Consider the following 9,995-nt stretch of genomic DNA (forward strand, 5'->3'; position numbering starts at 1 on the left):
AAAAAACCTAACTTAAAGTAGCCAAAGCCGAGGCACCGGAATTCCCCTCACCGCCACCAGCCGCCGAAGTGGTAGGTAGAAGGAGGAGAATCCATGGACTAGCCAATGAAGCTTGAAGGGAAGGAGAACTTTGCCCTAATCACTTGTGAGGAAAAGGAAAAAAGTCTGTTGTATATGAACTTTAAACTACTTTACAACACATAAAGAAGATAATGACCTCTTTTTTGCGGTAAAACAATTAGAATGACAAGCATAGGATTCTTTGCAAGAGTATAGGGTTGATGAGAACTCTCCGTAATCTAGTGCAGAAAAAGTCGAGTTGTATTCCTACGAATTAAACAACCCTGCATGGGAGAAAATTGAAGGACTAGAATCCTAAAAAAATCTTTTAAAAATCTCAGGGTCAAACTAACAAGAGTAGAGATGAAACCCAACAGAAATCTATGAAACTCGAAAGAGAAGAAAGAAAGTACAAGTAAACTAAGTATAGGAAAGTAATTAAGCTTGTGGTACCTAACTACCATTTGTTCCTATCAAAAGCCAAATCTCTAGATACATTCCAAACCTTCGAATCTCTATTTACGACATCCTCCCTTGTCAACTTTGGTCCCTCTTACAACTGACCCAGTTGTTGCCTCTACCTTGCCACGCAAGTGAAACTAACTCGACATCATAGAGGAAACTCCATCTATGTTTTGACATAGCCAGATTTTAAGCATATGCTAGCAAGTGAAACCAAGTCCAGGCAGGAGGGGAGTCTCAGTTTCTTCTTCCTCGCGTCGGTGCCTGGATTTAAGCAGCGTGCCGGCCATACACGCACCACAGCGCATGATAATCACCGTGAGTGGAATGACGTGACTGATAATTACCCGCCCATTAGTGGCGCACCCGCTCCCTCAGATTCCCGAGGTGGCCGTTCGGATGGCCGCCACGCGGCTTCATCTTCGACGGTGAGGCATCCCCATCACATAAACCCCAGCCACCGCCTTCGCCTTCTCATCGTCTCCTCCCTTCTCCGCTGCAATGTCATCGCGTTGAAAGGACGCAACCTATTGGCTGAACCTTCCGTCCTAGACATGGCGCACCGTGATGCAAACTCCCCCCGCGGCGCACTAGTCGTGGCAGCCAACGCCTCCTTCTCTCGTTGTGGCTACCGTGACGAGAACACGGGGCCTCTGCCGGCTACAGTGGCAGCGGGCAACATTGAACTGGCGCCTTAGGCGACATCGTACACATCAACGACGTCGTCCCCATCAACTCCACTGGCCTCGTCGTCCCTAGGCCAAAGTCCGAGGACCCAGTCATCTTCGTGTTGCAGTTCTTCCAACTCGAAGAGGAGGCGCACCGCCGCGACAAGGAGGATGGTGACTATAAGGCATTGACGGCGGCAGTGCCGTAGCTAGTAATATGTTGCAATGTTGAATAGCATTGCATATTTTAAAAATGTCGCTTAACAGACATTTCAAGTTGCATGAACTTTTGGCTACTAATATAAGTTTATCATGTTTGATGATGATTTGAACTGGTTTGGTTCAATTAGATGTACCTTAAATTGACTTGCAAATTTGAAGCAATTGAAAAAAACAGAACAAACAAAAGTAAAAAAATATGGAGGCCACATTACAGCGACTCTATGTTTGCATGTTGTTGCCAAAGGTCTCGTGCCATGAAAAACATCAAGATCCCGCCAGTCATCATTACACCTTTAATCTAGTGGTATTAGACCACAACATCCATCACTACAATGTATTTATTTGCTCACCAATACTCCCGTCGTCGTATAGAGACAGTGAAACCTTGACAAGAAGGTTGGCAAACTTAATTTTTCATAAGGCAGGTGTTAGCTCAAAAATCATATACCATTGCCTCCCACTTGAGTATTTTTCTTGCCTTCTCCTTCAACCACATCATCATAACAGTGCCAAGACGTGGTCGATGCCATACCAGTCCAATCAGTAATACTAAAACTTGAACTTGAAACGTCCAAACAGTTGAAAACGCATGGCATCAATATCACAGATAGAAAGGGGGTGAGACCAGCTCCAAAACCCACCTGAAATAAAGAGGAAAACGACTATTTCACTTTATTACTATAGAATAATATCTTACAACCACAGTGATGATTATGAATCAATTGTCGAGAGTATTGTTTTGCACCCATCAGATTCCCCACTATAAATTAAGTAAAACAAGAGAGAAAATGATAGGTTAGGGAAGAGGCCAAAAATTACATATAATTACATTTACAGGAAACTGGTGATTTGCGAGTGAGCGTGCTACGCGTGAGCCTTAAGAAAGGGGGAAAACGGGCACAGATAAAAACTACACTATTATCACAAACTCGGAAAAAAGCTCCGCAGCAAGTGCTTCTTGGTCATGGTTTCCACTTATTTTGACTGTCACTTTCTTCAATCTCCTCCAGGCCAGCTCTGTTTATTGCCAGCTCCTTGGCAGTAGTAATGCACCTTGCTTATGGCTGGCGATGTTGAAACCATGAAATTCTGCAGCAAAGCAAGAGCATCTTCTGTGTACATCTGTAAATCCAGTCTTGTGGGATTATCTTCATGCGAGTTGTCCACAGGTTGGCAGGTCAATCAGCAAAAGAATTAGCTTCATCATCTGAGTCAGTCACTCATGTACTTCGACGGAACTTGAGATTTGTGCAGGGCCGCAGCTGGGCAGCTGAGCGAAAAATAGGACAATATGCCCGCTGCAATCATGCTAGTTGAAGAAATACGTAGACTGGAGGACATCCTTCATATCAAAATTTCCCCTCTCTGGCAACGGTGGGAATTTTAATTTAGGGAAAGATGTCTCAAAGCTCTCCAAGAGCTGCATCAAATATACTGTGTTAACAAACTGAATGCATAGTCTGTCATGAGTTATGACATTTGTTATTGAACAATTACGAAAATAACACATAGAACAGCAAGCTCATGTGCTATGGTAAAGCATGGAAACAGAGCACAACAGCAAATTATGCAGACAAAGAGGATATAAATCAATAAATAACAACAATAGACAGTGGTTTAGGTTATAGCTATTAAATGCATGCACGCTCAACTTTAGAAGCACCGGTGGACAAGGGAAACACTTCTAAGTGTACTCAACAATCACCAGGCAAAATCAAACACATCACGAAACTAAGAATGTTGTAATAAGTACAGGAGAAAAAGCATATGCTGCAACTTTCAAATAAAAATATATCGCACGAGAAAGAGTGATTGTCAAATACATGTGCAAATACATGCCAAAAATATGCATGCAAATAACTGAGATGACAAAATACATACATTTTCTAAAATAGGCGCATCATACAGTTCCACAAACTTTTCCCGAAGTATCTTGTTCATTGTATCAACATCACAAGCGTGGGTCCAATATGAATCATGAACTCCTGCATTGATTTTAAATATACATAAATGCTAATAGTAAAATACACAGACGCAGCCAAGTATCCCCACAAATACTCTGGCAGATAGTAAAGAGAATACCGACCTGCAAAATATAGGCCTTGCTTTTTGCAAGCAACAGCAGTCATCATCATATGAGAGCCATCAAGGGAGTGTACAAAGTTTGGAGGGAAAGCTGTCCTCTGCCGCTTCACCATAACCTGGTCGAAAGATACACGTTCAATTAGTATACTCAACAGATCTATCAGATTCGAAACGTATGGTTGATGGTACATTATAACAGTGGCAGCGCTGTGATGAGGAAAATATGTTCAGCGAAACAATGTGATGCAGTGGCAGTGCTGCGATGAGGAAAATATGTTCAGCGAAACAATGTGATGCACAAGTATGCAAGCAAAATTCAATTACCCACTTCCTGCCCAACTACCATTCAGCAGCCAGTGGCATGAAACTGATCAGCAGTCAATACCCCATTGTCAATAAGATGCACTCAACATATATCCATGTAAAGAGGGCATACCTTGTCGGTTTCTCGTTGAAGGGTCAGGACTTGTAACGAAGTTTTAATCTACAAGGAGAACATCAAGAATATCGCATTGTTATGCACATGTTAAATTCCTCTTAAAAAAATGTGGCGGCAGTAATCAAGAGAAAGTGAGGAAACAATTATACTGAAATACGTACAAGATGCCTCCCTAGTTTGCGATATGGTTGAACAACTGGAAGTCCCAGAGGGGTCGTCCATCTCACAGGTTCATTTTCACAAGCTATAACCTGTCATACAAGCCACTGCTCAATACCCATGGTTATAAAGGCCAATCTATTTAGGAACAGAATTCAAAAGGACAAGGCAGGACAGCATGACTATGAAGGAAGAATGTAACTAAAAGATGGCCTTAGGAGTTTGCCTCGACAAACAGTACTTAATCTTCAGATGTAATCTCAAGTTGTAGGTCAATAGTTATGATAGTATTTGAGGTTTTATTTGATCTTATTTTTCTTATTTTTCATTTTAAGTTTTCCTTCTCAGTCTCCGCTGTGCATGGCGCTGCCTTTCTGAAAGCACTCGTTTATTTCCGTTAATAAGTGTGGTGGGCTTGTAGTTAGCTGACAGCATCATTTATTCAGATATAAAACAGTATAATCCTACGAAAATTGGTTAAGACTCCCCTAACTCACAAAATACAGCACTGAATAGAAAAACACTGCAACCACAAACTGGCTCTTTGTAACGAAGGATACGTACCTCTGTAATGAGTTACATGAGTATAGACAAAAAAAAGGAACATTCTATCTGTTGGGGCACTCACAGGATGCCAACGAAAACAAAGTTTAAGATACCCAGCCAATGTTTTCTTTTTAGCATGCCCCCAAAAAATTGAAAAGGAAGAAATTCATAATTACTAACTATTTTCTTATAGAAATTCAACCACAAGACAACAGATCACATTTTGGAGCTTCATTCAATAGCAAATCCATGATTGCCAAACAAAAATAGCAGTATAATACTCGTACTTTGAAGCAGATAAAAAATGATATTGAAGTGGATCGCACGCTATTCAGACAGAACAGACATGATACTGCAGATGATACCTTGGCACAGTCTCCTAGCCAGGTCATGATACTACGAGCAGCTTCGAACATCTCACCAAGTGCTGTCAGCGTGACCTATCCAGAATTGAAAAGAAGAAACAAAAAGAAGGTGGTTCAGTTCAAGGTGTACATGTTAGATGAAGAAACAAAAACTTCAATGAATAAAGCATTCCACCTTAGCAGCATAGCATGATGCACCAAAAAGTTCCGAGTCATCAGCAATGACCCCCCTCTCCTTTAATCTTCTTTTTATTTGTTCACGTGCTCCAACGTAAGTCACACCATAGACAGATGTCATCACTGTTTGTTTTACCAATTTCCTATCCACCTGTATATTTCACAAATAAGCACATAAAACTTTACATAATTTACCTGTATTATTGGCGAGTCTATGAGATATCAACTAAAAGCAATTACAGAAATCAAATCATGTAAAATAGCTAACACAAACTTTATTCAGCACATTAGGTAAACATTAATCTTATGACAGCCCAATTAGTCAGCATGCTTATATACCAACTCAATATATATGTGCTTTCTAAAGTGATGTTTCAAATAAACTTCATCTACTCCCTCCGTCCTTGAAAGAGTGTACTTCCAACTTTGTTGGAGAGTCAAACTATTTGAAAGTTTGACCGAGTTTGTGCAAAAATATATCAATATTTGTGAAACCAAATAGATATATGATGAAAATATATTTTATCATGAATCGAATGCTACTAATTTGACGGCATAAATATTTGTGTATTATTGTATAAATACAGTCAAACATTAAAAAGTTTGACTTTCCAAGAAAGTTGGAAGTACACTCTTTGAAGGACGGAGGGAGTATAGCATAATAACTGAGCTAGGTTTGTACTAATCCCAGGAGTTTCCACATGATTTTACAATTTGTGCTATGCTGAGAAAAAGTAGGCGTTGCTCTAACATTTTAAAGAATATGTTACTCTTCAATTGGTTAGGCTTTTAGTACGCATTATCACAGATAGCTAGACTGGTAAATGTTACAGAAAATATTGTAACTCTAGGTAGAACTGCTGATTTTAGCATAACATCAGCTGTAGATTTTTACCAGGTCTCAGCTTTGGTACAGGTATGTATAACTTGGAGGTAGAGAGTCGATCACATAAAAAACAATCTTGAACACAGTATTTTCATCATACAAGGTAAAAGAATATTTATAAAGACTGGCTAAAAAACAACACCTGATCAACTAACAAACGAGCACGTGCTGCATCAGCATCTTTAGCTGGATCTTTTTGTGCATCTCTCTTCATAATTTCCACCACCCTGGATCACAAGTACTAAAAATGTAACTCCAGATCACAAGTTGAAGAAGATATTACACCAGGCACATGTCAAGATGGATAAATTGGACCCTGACTTAAATCTAGATTTGAACAGTTAAATGGCTTGTTGACAAGGCACTGCGATATTAAAGATACCAAGCAGGACCCAATAATTTCATAAATACACACATGAACTGACAGTTTAAGCTTGTTTGAATTTGTATCCAATCTGTTGCCTACCCAAATTCATTTCAGGAACGCGTATAAATATGAGCATATATAGGTACTTTGAAGTTTGACTCCATCCACGACTGGTACTTTTATGAGAAAGTAAATTTTTCGGACCACAATTGCTGTGAATTATAAGTCATCGGAATAAGATTGCTCAGTAACTAGATAGGCTGAAGTTAAAAAGGAATGTTGAGTCTGCCCATCGACACTACGTTCAAGACAGAATGACCTCTACCTGGCAGCTATTCCAGAGTAAACATCTGCAGGTTTCTCCCCGGAAACTAAGTTAACAGCAACTGCACCCAGCTGCATGAAATTGATGAAAGAAATAATTACATACTGCACTGGCCAAATATTAAATATTCCCCATGCCAAAAAAGAACGTTGATAAAGCAACAGCGTAATTAATAAAAATATGAACTGACCTTATCCCTTCCAAGAGCTGCATAGTGCTGCAGGCCATTACAAGAACCATCCTGAAAAAGAAAACATAATTATCATAATTCTGCTCCAGCATAAGCACATAACGGAACACCTAGACTTACTATACAAGGTTAGGTGGGCAATTACATGGTTTAGCAACAGCACCAGATACTCTTGCGTAAATGTTTAATGTTTTAGTTACATATTACAACATATAGCACACATAACATTTCAAAAATTTCTGAAAGGAGAACACACATGTGCATGTGTGAATACTATGCGCAGTTACAAAAGATTGTACAAAAAATATGCATTTTGTGCAGCTACAGAAGAAAATGGTAGACAGGCATGTTTCTCTTCATTCTCTGCAGAACACAAATGAACATGTTTCTCACCAAAACAAAATACAAGCACAGAGTATATGCCACATGTAAATTTATGCTTTTTCTGGATTTTCTATTCAAACTTAAAAATAATGTTCGGTTTTTTCTTCAGGAAAGCTCATAATCCGTGTCCATGCTACTAATCATATTTTAGATCTCCTATAAAGTATATATTTTTATTGTTACAACATTATGTAATCAAAATGAACACAGACGGCTGAAGTTAATGCTAACAGCTGTGTACCATTTTAAACGCCATTGGCTCCCAATATTACATCCAAATGTATTAGTAGTTTGGTTTATTTTTGCTTGTTTTTTAAGAGATTACCATCCCTGTTTGAGACAAAGTGCCTAAATAAATCAAATAACTCAATCCTAACATATTACAACTTCAAGTAAAGCATTTTCTATCAAAACAGAACCAAACTCTCAACAAATAGGTACGTCCTTCTTTGGACTGAACTTGCATGTCCTTCCTATACTCAATGCAGCTGCTGCTATGCCATGAGCCCATGACATGTTTAGCAGAACTTCAGAATGTTTATTTGCGCAGATCTTGCCAAGAAAACTAGCTCATATGCACAAGAAATTCCTTGCCCTCGAGATAAACAATGTATTCAAGGTTTATTTATACATCATTTTGTCAGGCAATGCCCAAAAATAGATCAAACTACAAATATGTTTGGAATTAGTTATCTTTTCTGGAAGCTGTCAAAGCATGCTGTTGTCTTATACTTCAAGGCACGAGAAACAAACATGGCTAATTTTTCCTAGCCTAGCAAAGCTACACGGAAAACTTAACTAAACATGACAATTGTTGCAGGAAATAAATGAGATTATTAGAAGAAAAATGATATACCATGGACAAAATATCAGTACCTGGTGCACAGGAATATGTGAGATCACTGTTTCTGGAGAGGGGCTTCTTAAAGCTTCATTAAGATCCATGCAAACTGCCAGGCATTGGAATGGATCCTCTGCCTCAAGCCACCATCGCTTGCCTTCAAGAGGCCTATTAGCTGAGTCAAATATGTCATCCAGGTGATTCTCAGTAAATGCAATCCGGCCATCGTATGATAACTTGTCTACACCTCCACCATATAAATTTGCTAGGTGTATCTTCAGCCAGCGCAAGCCTGATTCACCAAGTGGTCGACCTTCAGAAAACTCCAACACTCCACGACAAAGATCTGAACCCAAGTGATTCAGGTAAGGATGCATTGGGTAAGCACGGCCTCTAAAATCAAGGTTGTGTGGATAGTAAAACCCCGCTTCTTCCTTCATTTTGCGAGCTACCTGTTACCAACAAGGGTACATTAGATGAAGAGTAAAAATTGAGTAAATGATGTCCGACTAGAACCCTTATAGTCGCTTACGGCAAGTTTAAGCTCAACATCACATCTCTGAGAATGCCTTTCACTGTTTTCCTTCTTGGCTGACCTCATGCTCCACCTCCACTTCTTCAGCTCAGCTTCATCTTCAGTGTCAGGCTTCTCCGGTAGGGAAACCTAGAGTACATGAAAAGAAAAGTTAGCATATAAAACAAGAATGCCATAGTCTTCATAAGATGAAATCCAGAGACAAAAAGATGGCAACTCACGTCAGCACGATCAACCAAGTCAGCAAGTCGGCCACCGCTGGACCAAATTCTGTCAACAATACTAAGAACTTTTTTGTTGACCCTCCACTTGGTGCTCCCAAGATTATCTAAGGCCTGAAACCAAGAAGGCATCAAACGATTATATCACATAGACAAAGATGCTTAGCAAGAACAGCCATCAGCATGCCAATGTGCAAACAGCATATTAACAAGAGGAACAGCTATCTGCATCAAGTGTGCTAAAAAGAGATCCATGCATGTGATCTTGAAAACGTATTTCAATCATAACTATTCATCTAATCTGCAAAGATGATATAAACATGAGGCAAAATAATACCTCAAAAATTGTTTGCATCTGTTCCTTTGGAGCCTTTTTTACAGCCTCCCTTTGTTGCCTAGCTCCATGGGTGCGCATCACGTAGGATGGCAAAAATAAATGTGCACCCTTGTCATATCTGAAATTGCTATTAGTTAGTTCCCATAGCATTTACTGGGATAACTTTGCTACTCAAAATTAGGGATAACATGGTGCCACTAGTAACTTCCAGGCATGATGTACTCAAAATTAGGGATAATTTTGCTACTCAGAACCATTATATTAGTAATAATCCAACAGAGCAGCATCCACTCTTATGAACCACAACACACTGAAATAATCGAGAAGGGGACCATTCAGATTTGTGATTACACACAGCTACTATGATGTAACCTAACACACTTGAAGAACAGCCAAGCTATCTAGCAACATATATGCAAATAATTGTGAGGAACATGGATAAGCAGTACCAACCCAGTCCAATTGATCGGCGGAATCAACATGGGCATGTAAGGTATGACCATATGCTTTGCCTGTCACAGGAAAGGAAGGATCAGGGAATGCAATATTCTGGAAAGAATATTCTGATGAAGAAAATCATTGCACGTGTGACAGAAGGAACAACTCAGTGACTCACTGTTCTATCCAGGCCTTGCCGAACCAGTGGATCGCACTTGATCACACCATATCGTCGACTTTTCCTATTTAAGTACAAGGCGTGAAAGAAAGCATAAGTTAGAACAGAGA

The 9,995-nt window shown here is 39.6% G+C and overlaps 1 protein-coding gene across 1 annotated transcript in view; it reads right to left on the reverse strand.

The window, feature by feature from the left end:
* Positions 1–2,059: 2,059 nt before the first annotated feature.
* The window catches only part of LOC119301135 (DNA-directed RNA polymerase 1B, mitochondrial-like), a 10,647-nt gene continuing 2,711 nt past the window's right edge, over positions 2,060–9,995 (reverse strand). Inside the window, exons 4-19 of the mRNA XM_037578038.1 lie at positions 9,886–9,949; positions 9,723–9,781; positions 9,270–9,387; positions 8,933–9,046; positions 8,709–8,840; positions 8,212–8,628; positions 6,952–7,002; positions 6,762–6,832; positions 6,212–6,296; positions 5,182–5,334; positions 5,007–5,081; positions 4,098–4,187; positions 3,934–3,981; positions 3,499–3,613; positions 3,294–3,397; positions 2,060–2,832 (exon numbers count right to left, since the gene is read on the reverse strand). Of these exons, the coding sequence (XP_037433935.1) occupies positions 2,722–2,832; positions 3,294–3,397; positions 3,499–3,613; positions 3,934–3,981; positions 4,098–4,187; positions 5,007–5,081; positions 5,182–5,334; positions 6,212–6,296; positions 6,762–6,832; positions 6,952–7,002; positions 8,212–8,628; positions 8,709–8,840; positions 8,933–9,046; positions 9,270–9,387; positions 9,723–9,781; positions 9,886–9,949 (1,807 nt within the window). The 3' untranslated portion in view covers positions 2,060–2,721. The remainder of the gene's footprint in view (positions 2,833–3,293; positions 3,398–3,498; positions 3,614–3,933; positions 3,982–4,097; positions 4,188–5,006; positions 5,082–5,181; positions 5,335–6,211; positions 6,297–6,761; positions 6,833–6,951; positions 7,003–8,211; positions 8,629–8,708; positions 8,841–8,932; positions 9,047–9,269; positions 9,388–9,722; positions 9,782–9,885; positions 9,950–9,995) is intronic.

The sequence above is a fragment of the Triticum dicoccoides genome, chromosome 5A (genome assembly GCF_002162155.2).
Source record: "Triticum dicoccoides isolate Atlit2015 ecotype Zavitan chromosome 5A, WEW_v2.0, whole genome shotgun sequence".
Classification (NCBI taxonomy): Eukaryota; Viridiplantae; Streptophyta; class Magnoliopsida; order Poales; family Poaceae; genus Triticum; species Triticum dicoccoides.